Here is an 18423-nt window from a genome sequence, read left to right on the forward strand (position 1 = left end):
ACATTACCTGGGACGACTTCAAGGGTTCCCGCTATGGCAAGTGGATCCCTCATTCAGGTCCCATTCAAATCTACCCATGAAGAACAAGGGCAAAAAAGGGATATGATTTTCAGCTCCCCATTGTTTTCTGCCCCCTTCTGGAACTCCAGCTCATTCCTTCTCTCTCCAAGGCTGTTGCTGTTGGGCCCAAGAACTGTCAGTGTTATCAGTGCAAGGAGGTTATCAGTGCAAGAAGGTGGGTTAGTAGTATTAATGAGAGGCATTTAAAATCATGAGTACCCACAGGAGCTTTTGGCCTCACAATCTGAAAAGCTGAAAAACCATTGGCAGAGGGAGTCTGAAGCACTTTATCAATAAGGAATGCAGGGAGCTTATGCATTGACCACCTCTTATTTCCTCTGAGTCTATCTTAGACATGGATAAATTAGACCTATAAGTAGAACTTTAGACAGCCAGTCATTATTTATAATTTCTGAATAATATAAATTGGCCTAAATGGTTTTAGGGATGGTCTTGGGAATATTAACTTGGAAAAATGTTCATTTACAATGTGCAAGGCATTTATTTTTTTTCATTTATTCAACATACTTACTGAAATCTATAGGGTATATACTCTGCTTTGTGCTGGGGATATGAAAATGAACAAAAGCACTTAAGTCGTGTTAGAGTAGCTAGTGCAGTAGTAAATGTATGCATAATGACAAAGAAATGGCTGGTACTTAGTGAGTGCTTAGCTGTTCTATGCATTAGTCCTGTACTAACTCATTTAGACAGTGGAATGATTCTGTGATGTACATATAATTATTATTTCTATTTTATAGGGAAGTTAAGTAACTGCCCAAGGTCACAGAGCTAATAAATGTCTGAGACCAGATTCACTCCCACACAGCCTGGCCTCAAAACCCACTATATTATTTCAGAAAAGTGTCATACTAGCAATTTCTAAGTTTTCACGTAACACTCCACAATTCCATTTATTTTTACTCCAACTCTACCCTGAAAAGATTCTGTACATTTATCACCAATCATAAGAACTTTTGTTACCGAATGATATTCTCTGAAATGATAAGGATTGCTAGGCCTATTTTAGGAAAAAGAAAACTCAAGCTCAAAATGTAAATTGACTTGTCACATGGGCATGCATTCAACAAAATTTTGAACACTAGGTGGCATACAAAGATGGTAAAGACATCTCTGTAAAGAGCACAGAGCAACACTAAGGGAACAGTTAAGAAATAAGCAATTAATGCTGCCCGGAGACTTCTCAGAGGAGGTGACTTGTGTGATAACAAGTCCGTTTACACAGCATTCCTCTCCTTCTCAGACATGACGCGGAAACCGAGCTTGCAATCTGCATTCCTTGTGTATTAAGGTAATTAAGCTCTCGTTTTTCAAAATGATCTCTTCCCAGTTACCTCGGATCAATATAATCTCTTATAATCAGGGTAATGCACTTGGCCTTGAAACTCCAGTTTCTAATATTTCATTGTCCTCAATCATTCAAATAATTATTGAGCATCTATTATGTATAAGGCACTGCTCTACATGTTCTGGTAAAAACACAGTGAAATAGATGTGTTTCTTAACCTTGCAGAATTTTAATTTAGCAAAGGAAAATAAATCTCCCTAAAATATCTGTAATACAAGGGAGAATATTGTGCATGGAAGGGAAACCAATTAATACACTCAAGACTTAGAAATGAACTGATAGCTTTGAAAGACACTCATGAGTGAGTGACAATAAAATTGAGTGTCTTGATTATAAGACTATTAAATTTGGACTGAGTTGTGGGCTGTCATGAGAAATGTAAGATGTTAAAGTAGTCCTTGATTTTTCCCTGGCTGGTGTGGCTCGGTGAATTGAATGCCAGCCTGTGAACCCAAAGATCACCAGTTCAATTCCTAGTCAGCACACATGCCTGGGTTATGGGCCAAGCCCCCAGTTGGGGGCATGCAAGAGGCAACAGTTGGATATAGCTCTTGCACTTTGATGTTTCTCTCCCTCTCTTTCTCCTTCCCCTCTCTCTACAAATAAATAAAAGAAATATTTTTTGAAAAATTAAAAAAAATTAAAAAACTTGTCCCTGAGCTCTAAAACCACAGGTTTCTAAACCTTCTCTCTGAGGAAATAGAGGAGGGAGAGTAAATTATGACATCGCTTGCTTCTACATGAGGTGCTTTGCCTCATCACGACTTTTTCAAATTCTTATTCCTTCTGCCTACTTAATGACATGTTCAGGATGAGACAGAAACTTCTTGGCATGCTATTCAGACCCTTCCCCACAGACCCCTGCCTGTGTCTACCAGTTTGGTCTCCCATCACTGTGGACTCACACCCTATCCTCTGGGCAATAAGAATTACCTGAGGTTCCCAAACATGGAATGACTTTGTACCATCCAACCCTCCCCCAATCCCTGCTTGCCCCAGCCTTCCAAATCTAACTCAGTGGTCACCTCCTCCAGAGAAGCCTTCCTTGACCTTCTTTCCGTGGGCCAGGCTCAGGCTCTTATCTCTGTATTCCCTAATGCTGTGGGCTTATTCCATCATGGCTCTTCCCACCACACACAGCTCTTCTGTTTCCTTGTCTCTCCTCTAAACTAGACCAAGAGGGTCATGTAGGCAAGGATTGTGTCTTTTCTTACTGTAGCTCAAGCACTCATGTGATCGATGAAAACAGCACATATACAACATATTAGCTGAATGCAACTGTGAAAGGAGGGAGGCAGAGAAAGCAAGTTGCTTTAATTTTTTCTAAGAGAAAAGGAAGCTGTTCTGGAAGTGAGAAGTCTGAGGCTGCATAAGGGTTATGGAAGTGAAAGTAATTATGCTTTCCTTGATGTCTGGTGACAATTAGCTTAATTTCTTTTTCATTTATATCACCTCAAATTCCTTCTGGATACTATTTTTTAGGTCCTCTATTTGGACGGGTTTCCTCTTTCAACCCATACAACTCCTGGAACATTTTAACTAATATTTTCTCATGTGTCGGCTAAAATGTACCTATTTCAAAAAAGGTAAAATAGTATATATATAAATGAAAAAAAACAAGTACCAAACTCTATGCTTAATTATTTTGTTTTCATCTGTAACTATAAAGTTGCTATAGGTATTACTGTTTGGCATCACTGTAAATACGGTGAAAAAGTAACATCATCTTTTGAAAAAGACATTCACTTTTCAGCAGTGATTGCAGGAGCAGCAGAAACCATGACAGTCATTACTCTTCAAACCACGTTTGGTGTGTTCCCTGGCTGCCACAGCTTCTGCTTCCCCCTCTGCATTCAGGCTGACCACCCAACAGCCAGACCCGGGAGATTTGGCCTCTCTCCTCTGCTTGATTTCCCCGAGGAAATCATGCCTGAGAATGGAAAACATGGGATATAAAACTTTATGACTAATCAGCCATGTTTTATAGCTTTAGGTTCCATTGTCATTATTCTGTAAATACAGACTCACATTGTTTTGTTCTTGAAACATATTATGTATATTTATTTGTTTGATTCAAACCACATTCCCTAAACAATGATAAATATACTTTGGGTAATCAACACATATTAACCAAAGGTCCCTTCTTGTGAACATGCTAGAAATATAGTGAATGATATATAATCATGAAAGGTGAAAATATGGCGGGATCAAGATGAGTTACTACCATAGGTGTTATGTTTATATTTCATGCCATGTCCTCGTAACTCTTAGCAACATCTACTAATAAGAGAAACTCCTCTCCAATCAGCTATCATCCAATGTTGCCAATCAAACCCTACTTTTATTTGTTGCTAAGTGATTTAGTAAACAGGTTCAGCAAACACAGTAGATAACTAAAATGGTAAGGAAGTATCTCAGGTTCTTGAATTATGTGGCCCAATCTCCATGTGAGTCCAGTGACTGGCTTATGAAAAGCATGAGTAGCAATACTCCCATGATCTTGGGTGCCAACATCGCCACCTACTGCTCCCTCCAAGTAAACCTCAAGCCAAAGGCTGCGGATACCGGGTAAGAAATAGACTTGATTTTGAGCCTTGGGTAAGTTATCAACTCCTAGCGGGATTAAGAAGTAGTCAAAGGCAGTGAGTAGGCACCATTATAAATGTGGACAAGTAGTGATAATTATGTTTTATTGAATTTCACAAAATGGAACTGTATTGGCTTATAGATTTTTAAAATATGAGCATTATACCAAAAATTAGACAAAATAGTGAGAATTTTCTAAAATTTGGAGATTCTACAATATAAATAAAAAATAAAAATACCATTTACAAGTTTTGAAAAGAATTTCCTTCTTTAATTTAAATAGATTTACCCACTATATTATTTCATCATATATTGCTTCTTAATAATAAAACAAATAATTAATTTCAAGAATTGTAATTAAACATTTCCTTTCCAAACCTCAGCTTCTACTTTTGCTGAGGTAAATGTATCCATTATTTCATATTCACACTGAATTTTTATATTTGGACCTGGAAATTACTTCCTTGATACTCAGGAAAGGGAGAAAGAATTCTAGACCTTCCTTTGTGCACTTGACTGCAGAGAATGCTACAGTGTGGGCAACTCCCAACTGACCTTAGTGTGATTTGAAATGGCATGCAAATGATAGAACAGGGGATCTAGAAATCAGATCTTTGGGGTTAAGAACCATGAGTTTTCAGGATCTGACCTGATATATTATATGAGTTTAAGTAACTACTTTGTTCTTCATTAAAAAAAATTACTATTGCGAAAGATATCATTCTTTGTCCCTCAAGCCCAAGGATAATATTAGGGGAAAAAGTTTCCCTGGCAAGGTACTAAATACTGAAGGCAGAGAAAGCTAGAGCCAGACAGTGAGACTGAGAGAGAGAGAGAGAGACAGACAGACAGACAGAAAGACAGAGAGAGAGAGAAAACAACTCTGCATTTTGCCAGGTAATAAATTATAGGTGTGTACTAGAAACATTGTTCTATAGCAACAGGTTCTTGAACTGTTTTCCTTAGAAACAGCATTAACTGATTGGCAGATAATCCACTCATTTTGTGGAATGAGGGCATAATGTAAATGAAAAAGTCTCTTCTTCAAAAACAGGACTGCTGAGGAGAAACTTAACCACTACTTATTCTTTGCTTAGCCAATGACTCCAAAAATATGCTGTCTGTTTCTTCTCTTAACACAAATAAACCCCAAGCAACAAATAATTAGGCAATAAATATCTTATTAAAATTTTTATACTGTGTAACTATGGCACCTTTATTTTGGAATTTTATTATTTATCCTTTTTAAAAGGTTTCCTATTAATAAAGAAGTTCAAAATTAAGTAACTGTTTTGATATATACCAGGATATATATCCTGCCTCAGATACTGAGCTCTACTCAAGTGAGGTGAACAGGTGAGCAGGACCATATAGCAGGCGCCAACTGTTATAATTGGTGTTAAATGAATGAACCAGGAGAAGCCAAACGCTTTTCCAACTCAAGAAGACCTGGGGATGGCCCAGAGGAAGGTTCCCCTTGGCTGACTTACAAAGGCAAGGCCTAGGCAGGGACGTCAGGCCCAGTTTCTGTTTCTAGCCTTATGGTTTGCAGGCAGAAGGCTTGCAATATTCATATATTTTTTACCTGATAAATAAAAAGGATTTTTTTTTAAAGAAAAAGAAGGACCTTTTGGTAAAAATTTCAAGCTTTCTGTAAACCTTGGCATGTTTTCTAAGGGTTCTCTTCCTCCATGAGCCGCTCTCCAGCAGCGGACATGGTCATGCCCTCCTGCCCCAAACTGGCCAACAGCCGCCCTGAGGTAAAGTCCTCACGGGGGATTTTTGAAGTGACTCTTAACCTGGCAAAGCATTGAGTTTCTTAGTTCTGAGAAGCAAATAATGGCCATGAGAGGAATATATTTTAAAAGCTCTTCTCTGCTGCCATCAATTTCAAAACTCGTCATGAAATTGCAATTTCCGGGCTGTGCTCCTGCCTGTTGAAGAAGTGGGTCTCTTACTGGCCTGCCCCCTTTACCTAAAATCACCAGCTTCATCTCACACTGACCTTGTTGGCGCTGTTAAAAAAGTCATTTGCCTTTTTTAACCAGCTTTTCCTTTCCACGATGAGCTGGCCAAATTCTTCTTGCAGCCGATTCAGTTTCTGGTGGCAGAGCTGTAGATGTTCTTTCTCCACATAGTCCTTGGATAGCAGGACCTCAAGCGCCTCACGCTTCAGCTTCTCAACAGCGGAGTTCCATTCCTGCAAGAGACCACCCTCTTCAGTCCATTTTACACCTCTTGTTGTAACCTCTGCAAGGGTCACAGAGCATTTACATTGGGCATTATATTTCCAAATCATGAAGGAGGAAATGCTAGATTCCAGGTATGAATACCAAAATGCAGATAAAAAAAGAGAGAGAGAAAAACACAGGAAAGGGGCTAAAAAGGGACAGGAGACCATAGCAGCAGGGGCAGGGAGGTTGGGATGTGCGACTAGTGGAGTGTCCGGTTGCTCCACACAGGTTGCTTCCATTCCTGGTAATACTGCCTGAAAATATACCGAAATAAAATCAACAGCATATTTCAATTTCTAACTCATTTTGACCTACTTTTACTCACTTATGCATTTTGACCTACTTTTACTCATTTATGCATATCCCACATTCAGTTTCATTGCCAATGTGGGCAAATGCGTACAAGAAAGAAAGGGAAACCTCGTATTTTATGGCTGTTGTTTTTGCATTTGCCTTTACTTAGAACTGAAATTAACGGCTGTTATTCTCCACAAAATTAATAATTGTAATTGTGCAGTATTCCCTCCTTCCTGACCCATTTCACCTCGCACTGCTTCACTCTTAATGGTTTATAAACATGTCAGAAAAAGGAAAGAGGTAGCTCTTTACTTTCTGTTGCATGAGGATGAAAATAGTACAGAGACAATAAAGAAAATACGAGTTGTAAACCAAACATAATAACATTCAATTTATTTGAGGGGAAATTCAAATTTCTTGCAGAAAAAAACTGAACCCAGATCCGGTCTCATCAGTAAAATTTCTGGCTTCTAACTTAGCTGAGATTGAGCCCCAAACATAGGTTGTTTATAAAGCATCAGAAATTTAGGACCAAATTTCAGAAATCACAATCTGACTCCATCATGGCTTATCCCCAGTGCAAAATGTCTTGTTATTAAGTCACATTTGTTATATTACATGGGATAAAATAAGCACAATTTTACTGCAATTTACCACTGCTATTTCTGTTCATTTATTTCACAAGACATACTAAATACCATGTTACTTAGCACTAGGCTAGAATAGATGTCATGGGGAAAATAAATAAAGAATAAAATGTAGCTCTTTCTTTTAACAATAAATACGTAAACTGCTATTTTATATACTCTTCATGTATATTTACATTATTAAATATATTAAATATATGCTGGTCCTACAAACACAGATAATCTGGTAATATTTAAATAACAATTTAAATAACAATATTTAAACAGCAAAAAGTATACATATTATTTTATGGACTCTGTAGAACCTGTTCTAGTATTTGTACAGGAGAACGATATTTTGATCAGTGGATGCAAGATTAAGACAGTAGATTAAGGGATTGGCATTTTTAGCACCTATTAAAACATGTGGTCTGTAAGTTTAAACCTTACAAATTTAGGTTAGATATTATTATTTTTTCAGTATTTCCATAGGCTTAGAGGAGAATGTTACTCAGGGTTACAGATACAACTAGCAGAAGAATCAGGACTAGTTCACAGGTGTGCGTATAAAGCTACATTCCAGGGGATGGAGGATAAAGAGACTCCAAAATCTCCAGATTTCTCAGTGAGTAAAAAACAATGCTCTCCAGCAAGAATACGGGCTGAGTTCTCAAGATCCTTCCTTATTTAAAGAGCTGTTTTGTTCCCACTTGAGGACAGGCAGTACGTGCCATGACGTTCTTTCACAAAGCTCTGCAAATATCCCTCCCACTTAAAAACCATTCCTTTAACCTTACTGGGAAAGAGCAAATATTTTTCAAGCAGTTAGCACACTTCTGGCACACATGATAGGTGCTCATTAAATATGAGTCCCACTTTTCTTCCCACCAGTTTTATCATGGTTCATTAGTACCCTAACGTTGGTTCTTCATTTGTGGATATTCTTGTTTCCCAGTTGTAAAATAACAGTGGGAAGGCTCTCCAAATGGTATTGATGAGGGTTGTGTATTGATCAGTATTAAGGAATAAACAAAATAAAGCAGGTTTCTTTACTACAGTACTTCTTAGAGTCTTTAATCTGTGCATAGGCATTGAAACTCCTGGAGGAAAACGTGGTGTGAAATATTTTGAACACACTTTTTTGATGAAGAAACCTTTTATTTGCTAATCATTTCAAGGGACCAATGCCCCAGTTGAAACAACATCAGGAAACACTGTCCTTGTGGCAAAGAGTAGCCGAATCACCTACACATTCACCTGCTTTCACAAGTCTTTCTGTTTCTTTCCTCTCTTGTTTTGTCCTTGTTCTCCAGCTCCTCAATCAGTCCATTTCCTCTCTTCTGTGTCCATTCTCTCCTCTTCTGTCCGGATTTGTGGGGCATCAGCGAACTCAGCTGAAGGAGTGCTTAAATGTGTGATGACAGAATAAAGCAGGTAATTCTTTCAAAAAATTCAACATTGACCAGAACCTTCTGTGCAATACCCCATAATGCTGGAGGAATACCCTGTAAGAAATACAGAGAATCTGGGGGAAGATCTGGAAAGCTAGGGGGAAGGAGAACTGAGAAGAGTATTTAGGATGTGGAGAAACAGGTTGCAGCCACCACGTGCTCAGCCCGGAAAACACTAAGCTTTAAGGCAGCGATTTTCAACCATTTTCACCTCACGGCACACATAAACTACTAAAATTCTGCAGCACACCAAAAAATACATTGTATTTTTGCCAATTTGACAAAAAAAAAAAAGGTATAATTTTGATTCATTCAGTACAGACAGCTATCGTTGTGTTGGCTGTTGTCATTTTTTTATTTGACAGTCTAAGGGAAAAGAGGCCAGTGCCTCCGATGAAATAATCAGGTATTGCATGTTTTAAAAATTCTTGCAGCAAACCACTGCAGCAAACCAGCTGAAAATCACTGGTCTAGGGTGTTGTCTTAACTGTCTGCAAAACAGTAAGGGTTGATTTTTCTTTCTGCATGCCAGCCCTGTGCTAAATGATTTACACAGACTATCTCATTTAATCTTCACCTCACCCCTGCAAGGTTGGACCTGTTATTATCTTCATTTTACAGATGGGGTGTCTGGGGCTCAGCGGGGAACCTGCCTGAGGCCTCGATAATATAGTAAGTGAGTCACAATTCAGACTCAGGTAGTTTTACCCTAGAATCTACTGTCACAACAGTACCCTAGCCTTAGCTCTTTATAGAGGTTACATACAGCCTTCTTTAAACTACACAAAGATTAAACATATTAGCTTAGAATTATAAAGGTGAAACTCCCCTAAGTCCTGGATAAGGCCATGAAAATGATAAAACTTTTATATGACCCTCAGATTTTCTGATTTGAAATTGGAAACCTCATTGTTTCTAAATAAACACAATGCTATTACAATTGAGAATTTATAGCCCAATTTCAAGCTTAATTTTGCTTAGCAACTATACCAAAATAAAAAAAGCTCTTTTCTATGAATAAGAAGAGAAATACCTGTTCTCTAACAGTGTTCATAAATCTGCCTCTAAAAATTTTGCAAACGACATTCAAGGGAGACTTCTGGAGTAGAGCCAAGTATTTGAAAACCACTTTAACCTTGTGCTTTCACATTGTGCTATAAAAAGTAGGCTGTGACCTCCGAGGGATATGGTAAAGGATCGTTTTGTGCTTCTTATCTTTTCTAATTCTCCATCCCCAGTCTTCTTAATTACATTTTCACATGAACTCTGTGGGTACTGAATGAGGCTAGGTCTATTCAATATTTCTATTCAATCTTCTAAGAAAAATTGGTTCTGTTTTCTTTGCACAAACTATAGGCAGTTTCTGATGCATTTCTATACCATTTTGATGATGTATTTCTCCAGTCATTTTTCTTAGGGGGCGCTTTCACCGTTTTATGTTTAAGATAAAACTTTCCAGAGTCATCTGAATCCATCAAACTATTTAAACATTTTCATGGTCACTGTTGTCGGTGCTGGAGGAACCCGACAGGGATAATCCAGGTCCGTTTCTCTAGGACATCGCTGCCTGCCTGCTAAGTGTTAAACCTCTGACTGCGTTTCAGTCACTTTGCAATAAAATATTTCCAGTATTTGTCCCCACCAGCTGAAAGCCAAAGGCGGTCATTTCCTTGGCTTTTCAGTTTGACAGGGGGACATGCCTATCTCTGACCCAGTAGAGGCGTGTGGCACTGTGTGTTCCCGGGCTCCGGGTGCCTCCACAGGCTGCTCCATTATTTCTCACTCACAGCAGCAACCCTTTTACACTGTACATTGAAGTATTCCATTTGCAGAGGAAATTGAGCTTTCTCTTGGCTTCCTTGATTGAAAGGCTACTTTTAAGAGGATTAGTGCTGATTGACAGGAAAGTGAAAATAATTTCTTCTTTCCTTTTTTTCTTTTTAACAATCCCAGGTTAGCTCTTCACATCAAGTTATGGATTTATGGATTGGCATAAAAATACCCAGCAAGTACCTTCAAAAAATAAAAATATTCGCAATGCCATTAGAAAAAAAAAAGATAGACTCACAATATGTTTAGTAAGCTGGTTTTTCATGAGAACTTCTCTGTACATAAGGAGATTTAATGATTCAACACCATGTGGTAAATTATTTCCTCTATAAACCTGACTTCAGAGTGTAATTTTTAAGTGGGGGAAGATGGACAAAAAACAATAGCGAACATATTCATAAACTACTACGAAAATACCAGCTGTGAAGAACACTGGGTAAAATCACATCTGGCAGAAGCATGTGTCATGTGTAGTTCCTGTAACACGGCTATTTCTTAGGACATCTCATTAGACACGGCCCATTTCTTGTTCATTCTCTAAGTCTACAGTCCCATTTGGTTCAGCATCCAGGAGAATGAACTCATTGACACAAAATCCTAGAATTGTATATGATTGCCCTAACACATGGCACTAATAAAATAAACCTGGCAATTTTCACCAGATAACCTTTAAAAGTGAGTTTTGAGCAGGCATTTTTTTAAAAGAAGCATTTATGTGTTTGAAGAACACCCTTAAGCCCTTGAAAAGCTGAAACTGATTGTGCTGAGTTGAATGGCAAACTGGGCTGCAACGTCGTCTCATGCTCCCTTTCCCGGGTGTTTCTGCCTTGACCGCGATAAAACAAGGGCCAGGCAGGAGAGATGGGTCTCATTCCCCTCTTACAGGAGGGTAGAGTTCAGTGGCCTGTGGGCCTCACTGGATGCATTTCAGCAAAGGCACAGATTGCAAACAGGAAGGACTGATGCTGTGCCACGTAGAGATGAAAGAAGTGTGGCATTTCACCTCCTGGCCCTGAGACAGAGAATCATAGCTGCAGAATCAAGGAGAGCTTGTGGGTAAGAGCAGACACTGGAGCTAGAAGTATACACTTTTTATTGCAAACTACGTCAGTATTCTCAGGCAGGGCATTTTGCTTTTCTGAGCCTTACTTACCTGAAGTGCATGGCAGCCACCAGCACTTTACAGAGGCTTCTGCTTGTCTAGTGATCATCTGTGGATTCAGTGGTGAATTGGCTGTACTTCAAATTCCTGGATTTTAGGCTCTACCAAAATTTGGGTTTTTAGTTGTATTTTCCATAAATTAACCCTATTAGGATTGGAATTGATAGTCTGTAATACAAATGACAGATATCCCCATAGTATTTTTGAGTATAGGATAATAGTTGCTGTTTTCTTTTTTCTCAGTCCTCACAACTATTCCTAAAGTCACAGGAAAGAAAAAAAGAAAGGAAGAACAAGAAGAACTCAGTGTGGAAGTTTCTTGTTTCCCTAACTCTGTTCGGTGCTTGGCCGCTTCAGCTGCACAGGACAGAGTGCTTGCTGCTAATACTGGAGCAAATGGATGTGTGGCAGAATAAATTTTTAACATCAAATGAAATCATAACAAATTGCACTCATGAGCAAGTCTTCAAAATGATCAAAGCATCTATACCTTTCCTTTTTTCCTTCTGTATGTAGTTCTGTATGTAGTTCATTATAGTTTTTAGATAAAAATTTACTTACATGTATGTAGTTCAATATAGTTTTTAGATAAAAATTTACATACATGGAGACATTTTCAATATTTGTGTTTTCCAAGAATTGTTATTTTCTCTTTAGTGTCTTGTCTTTGTTTTGTTTTTTTTTTTAGATTTCTTGTTTCTCTAAATCACATTTCCCTCAAGTTACTTAAGTAAGAAGCAGAGCCATATTTGGTGGTTTTGTGTTTCTATTTTTAATCAAAATTAATAAAAGTTTAGCTGACCAAATTATATTTATCTATCACAATTTGTCTACAGTCAGAGTGTGTCACTGGCTGACTACATGGTCCCAGTGTATATTGATGTTCTCAAATGACTTTTTAATATTCTCGGTAATCTAGTCAAGTTATCCTCAAAAGCTCAACATATAATAATACAATTGTGAGGAGGTGATTAAATTTTGATGTCCACTTCTTTTGAAGATTTCCTTAAATGAAATAGATTAAGTTGAGAAAGTGGGTGGAATCCATATATACAAGGTCTGTACAGAAAAAATCGAGCCATTGTTAATATAACAAAAATGGCTTGTGCAACATCACTGTAACCTGGCAGCCAAAGAGAGTGGACTGGAATGCCCATGCATGAACAATGATGACCTCACTGTACTAGTCAGTGGAGGTGGGGTGGTAGATGCCATTGAGTGAGCATGTGTACTGAGTAGCCATTACATACAAAATAACTGAGTGAGTAGAGCAACAAATGTGCATCGGATTTTGCATCAAGCTTGAACATTCCTCTGTGGAAACTATTCAGATGATTCAGAAGGCTGCAGCTATGGGCAACTGGTGATTGGCAGCTTCATCATAACAACATGCCCATTCATGCATCACATCTCCTGTAGAGTTTTTTGGCAAAACGTCAAATCACCCAGGTGACTCAGCCCCGCTACAGCCTAGATTTGGTGTCCTGTGACTTCAGGCTTTTCCCAAAACTAAAATCACTTTTGAAAGGGAAGAGATTTCAGGTCATCAGTGAGATTCAGGAAAATATGACATGACAGCTGATGGTGACTGGGAGAACCGTGTGAGGTCCCAAGGCGCCTACTTTGAAGGGGACTGAGGTGTCATTCTCCTATGTACAATGTTGCTAGTATCGTGTGTCTTCTTCAATAAACGTCTCTATTTTTCATAGTACATGGCTGGATACCTTCTGGACAGACCTCATGTTTTACCCACAGCGAACATCAGATACAGACTAGAATAATAGTCCTTAAATCTGGCTGATTGATCAGTATCTCTTGGGAAATTTTTAAAGCACATATTTTCACACCTACCCCATAATCCACTGAGTCACAATTATTATTGGTAGGATAGAGAATATGTATTTTTAAAAATCTGAAGCATTTTATTTGAAATTAGGAAGAAACAACTTTATAATCAAGTTTTGTAACCATTGAACTAAAATAGCCAATGAATAAGTAACCATAGACCTAGTATCATTTTTGTATGATCATGTCAATAAATGGAGGGAAGAGGGTTACACAAGGAGGAACCCCCAAAATCGTAATTATCTTTTGGAGGGCAGGCCCCTTGCAGTACAGGCCAATGATAGTGCAATGGACATTTTATAACTCTTCTCCACTGAATGCGATACCATCTAAAGTACATCATTTAGCACCTCTTAGGAACACCTAAGTAATACAAAAGAGACAATTGTAAGTTCGAGTAGAAACAAAATAAATGTTGGCTGGAAAGAGAGATCTGATATGGGGAATCTGGGAAGTCTTCTTATAGGATTTTAAGGATGGGCAGGAGTTTCAACTGGTGAGCCTAGAGTGGAACTGGGGAGAAGGCAAAGTAGAAATAGAGATGAGAAAGAAACTTTTTTTATAGGCCTTCTGCACTTTTAATTTTTTTTAAACCATGGGAATATAAGGTCAAAGGCTAAATTAAATATATTAAAAACCAAAGAAATGAAATTCACCAAATAAACAAAATAAAAGAGAAAAAGCCATATGATAATCTCAACAGATGCAGAAAAAAGCATTAATCAAATTCAATGTCCACTCAGGTATTGTATGTTTTAAAATTCTTGTAGCACGCTGGTTGAAAATTGCTGCTATACAGCAACAATCACCAACTATATTTCCTAATAAAGATCCCATTTATAAGAGCGACGAAAGCTATGAGGTAGGCATTTGCTCATTTAATCAACAAGCACTTAGTGGGCAGGCCTATGCTGCGCCAAGCATTCTTCTAAACGGGTCATGTAGGCCCGTGAGTAAGGTAGCGGATTGAGGGGGGCTCCAAAGTTAGTGATGGTGGTGCACCACGTGTTTTCTTTTGTTTATAACCCATAGACAAATCAGTACCTAACCTGGTTTGTTAGGAGGTGATAAAGCTGCAGTATAAAGACAAATAGAACAGGCCAGGGGGCTTATGGGGTCCAAGAAGGGCAGGAGTCCATGTGCAGTATTGAACGTGGTGATCTGGAACAGAGGGGATGAGCCACGTGGGTCTCTGGAGATTTAGCTTTCCAGGCAGAGGACACAGCTAGAGTGGAAGCCCCCAGGTGGGAGTCTGCTCGCCTGGTGGGAGGAAGGGCCAGGGGGCCAGTGCCGTGGAGCCAAGCAAGGCAGGAGGAGGCAGGAGGAGGCAGGAGGAGCAGCAGCGTGAGAGAGGCTCCGTGGGAGTGGTGCAGGCGGGCCGTGGCAGCGGTGGCTCGTAAACACTGAGGCCTTTTATTCTGAGAGAAGTGGGAAGCGGCTGGAGTGGCGTGATTGGACTGAATTTTAAAAATAAAAATAAAATAAAACCACCGGCTGTCATTTGAGAACACAGTGCTGGGGGTGGGGTTCAAGGATGCAAGCGCCGTGACTCATGAAGAGCCTGTGGCAATTAGCCAGGCAGAGATAGTGTGGCTCATCCCCCAGGGGGGTGGTGAGATCAGGAGAAACAGGGTTCTGGATTTATGTAGGAGATACAGCCCAGGTGATTTCCTGTAAGAGGAAGAGGAGCCAAGGCTCTCTGACCTGAGTAATTGGAAAGGTTAAGTTGCCCTTAACTGAGATGATAAAAACTAGGTGGAAGAGATTTTGAGTGGGAATATGTGGAATTCAGCTCATGACCCTGTCTGTCTGGAAAAACTGGGCTTAAGCTCCTGAAGTCACCACTCACCACCCGCCTTCATACGTACACAAATACATACACACACACACACTCACACACATCCATGAGCGAGTGCATCCTGAAACACACGAGCTGCTTCTGAGAACAGCCTATTCAAGAGGACTATGAAGAACAGGGGCTTCGAGTTGCCTACAAGGAAAATAAGATCACAAATCTAAAATAGTAAAAACAAACACTCTACCCACCAGTTCTCAGATACATTTTAAAACGTGCAGACATGTGCATAATAAAAACAGCCAGTGGTTTTCCTTGTTCCTGGGATGGAATGCAGAAACCAAATGACTGCAAAAGCCAGTTACCATGTAAGGTAAGGTGATGCTGCATATGACTCTCGGATGGCAGGAGTGCCTCAAGGAAATGTTTTGAAGTCCTTACCATGTTTAACGCACTCAGTTTTCAAAAGTACTGCATGGTCATAGGTAAGAAGTGACAGTACTTTTCAAGCTGGGAGGTTTTGGGTGGAACATACATGCATACCAGTGATATCAGGGGTGGTGGTCGCGTTAACATCATTTCCCTTTACTGTTTGTTGTGACCATTCATTCAAAGGGACAAGTGCCTCACCCTTTTTGATTACTCCCTAAAAGCCTCCTGTGAGTAAGTAGTTCCTTTAAATTTGTCACAGTTTGGGTTCCCAGGGACTCACTGTACGTGTAAATGAAAAACTTTGTGTCTTTATTACTCATATGTGGAGTGAAAAAGGAGTCAAATTCATAGACACAGAGTATAAAAGGGGATGCCAGGGGCTGACGGTGGGGGAAATAGGGGGCAGTCAAAGAGCTGGCAAACTTTCAGCTGTAAGAGGAATAAGGTCTGATGATCTAATGTAGAACATGTTGTTTATAGTTGATAATACTGTATTGTCTAGTTGAAATTTGCTAATAAAGTAGAATTTAAATATTCCCACATAAACACAAAAAGATAAATATGTGAGGTGATGGATGCGTTAATTAATTGATGGGGGAATCTTTTCACAGTGTATACATATATCCAATAATCAGGATGTACGCTTTAAGCACCTCACAATTTTACCTCAGTAAAGCCAAAAAAGAACAGGAAAAACTCGAATCTGGAGGACAATGCAGTGAACCCTGTATTACGAACACGAGGCTCGCAGAGCCCAGACAGCCTGTACCACCCTTCCAGGGACTCAGGCTTCTTTCCTCCTGATGCCCAAGCGCTGCAGCACTGCCTTCATCTTTCGTGAAGTTTTGTCCATTATTTTTCTGTTCTCTCGGAACCAAGAATATTCCCACAGAATTTTATTTACTCTGTAGTCCTCAGAGTGACTCATGACTTTCTGGCCAAACTGAAAGTCACTTATAAACAACAGCAATTTACAAGTCCAGCCAGGGCCAAAGAGGGTAACATTTTGCTGCTAGCTTCATTTTCAATGGAATTATCCACTTACCCAACAGATGCTGATATGGATAGAAAGCCTGTCGAGACTGCTGGCAGTGGGCCGAGGTCAGGGAACAAGAGGGGCTGCTGGGGGAGACTGTGAACGACCTGGGACCATGGTGAGGCAGCCCCAGGTCCTACAGGTGGGGCTGCATTGCTCAGGTAACCGAGCTCATGCTTCCCCACCACCAGGCAAGAGAGCAGCAGGAGAACTTCTTACAATGAGCATGTGCCAGGATAGCAAGACAATTGGTAAGAGCCTTCCTACCCCCTTCCTACCCACTTCTGGTTCAAGAAGGCAGACACATATTCAGTGTCAGTGTCTGTCTGTCCCTCTCTCTCACAGATCTGGTGGAGCATTCACTGGTACATTCGCATGTCCTCTGGCCCAGGAGTATGGGACCTTGTAGCCATAGAAGCCATAGCCTCTGGTGTGGGGGCGGGGGGCGGGGAGGTTGGTCGGCAAACCTGAAGCTGGACAGCAGCTGGGAACAAGCTAAGCTCCCTGGATCACAGCATGGCAGCCGTCGCAGGTTCCAAAGGACGGTACTCCAAAGTGGAGCAAGAATTCTGGGCACTGCCTTTGGTTTTGGTCTTAGCTAGGTTTTGTCTGGGTTTTGCAGAGGAAATGAGCTTTAAGACAGGGAGTCCCTCATTCTCCCAGATCATTCAGCCTCTAAATAAAAACCTTTTTTACTTTCTCACCAGTCTCTGCCTCTAGAGTTTGCCCTTTGGTGACAGTGGGCAGCTGCACCCCACTTTCGTTTTGTAGCAACACTAGTTGTGTTTAATTCTATTATCTTAGACTCCTTACTGGGTGCTACAGGAAATCCAAAAATGAATATTCCCGGGCCCCTATTTTTGAGAAATTCACAGCTGAGGGGAAATTAGACCAGTAGAGAAATCAGACATGTGAATGACTGAAATGCCAGGAAGGTTGGGAAGATTCTTTAATTGAGCAATAAGCAATGCTCTATGAGAAAAGGAGAGAATGGTGAGTGCTAAAGGGATCAAAAAGCTTCCTGGAGAAGTAATCTGTCTGATGCTGAGACTCAAGGTTGTCAGCCAAGATCTGAATAGGTTCACCCTCTAGGCTAGAATGGAGACATAGAGCTTTTGATAGACCCTTTCTGCCCAATGTACTGCCCTCTTCTAAAAACAAGACAACAGGCCCCAAAGAGAGTTACCTATGCTAAGCCCCATGTCGCCAAACCAAGACTAACTATAACTTCAACTTCTCCTAGAAATGAAATCTTAAATCAGTCAATCAGGAAACACTTGGTCAGCACTAATGAGGTAATCTGCCCAAGAGACCCTTGCACTCCCCTAAAAGACAGTGACTATGCCATGACCGATCTGCTTGTGCCAGTGTAACTTCCTTGTCCTCACTCCCTTCTGCCTATATAAGTCTTTCATTTTGCAAAGATCATAGGAGCTCCTGTCTATCTGCTAGATGGGAGGCTGCCTATTTCATGAATTGTTGAATTCACTTGAATGTTGTTATTTAATACTCAAAATATTATCCAAACATCCTGAATGTGGGTGCTTTGGCTTGCTGGGCCCAATCTTGAATTACATACCAAACTCTGTTTACAACTTCTGTTTCTGCTTAGCTTTTCTAACTCAGTTGCTAATACTTTGCCTCTGATTGTACTTTGATAGCACACTCTATTTTCATTCGACTTCTCATTCTCTTTGGTA

At 39.9% G+C, this 18423-nt stretch overlaps 1 protein-coding gene across 1 annotated transcript in view; it reads right to left on the bottom strand.

Annotated features, from left to right (window-relative positions):
- The window catches only part of CCDC141 (coiled-coil domain containing 141), a 156079-nt gene that overhangs the window by 65294 nt on the left and 72362 nt on the right, over positions 1-18423 (bottom strand). The window contains exon 7 of the mRNA XM_054562630.1: positions 6021-6215. Within this exon, the coding sequence (XP_054418605.1) occupies positions 6021-6215 (195 nt within the window). The remainder of the gene's footprint in view (positions 1-6020; positions 6216-18423) is intronic.

The sequence above is a fragment of the Pteronotus mesoamericanus genome, unplaced genomic scaffold, assembly GCF_021234165.1.
Source record: "Pteronotus mesoamericanus isolate MK-2021 breed Mesoamerican mustached bat unplaced genomic scaffold, CSHL_Meso_final scaffold_651, whole genome shotgun sequence".
Classification (NCBI taxonomy): domain Eukaryota; kingdom Metazoa; phylum Chordata; class Mammalia; order Chiroptera; family Mormoopidae; genus Pteronotus; species Pteronotus mesoamericanus.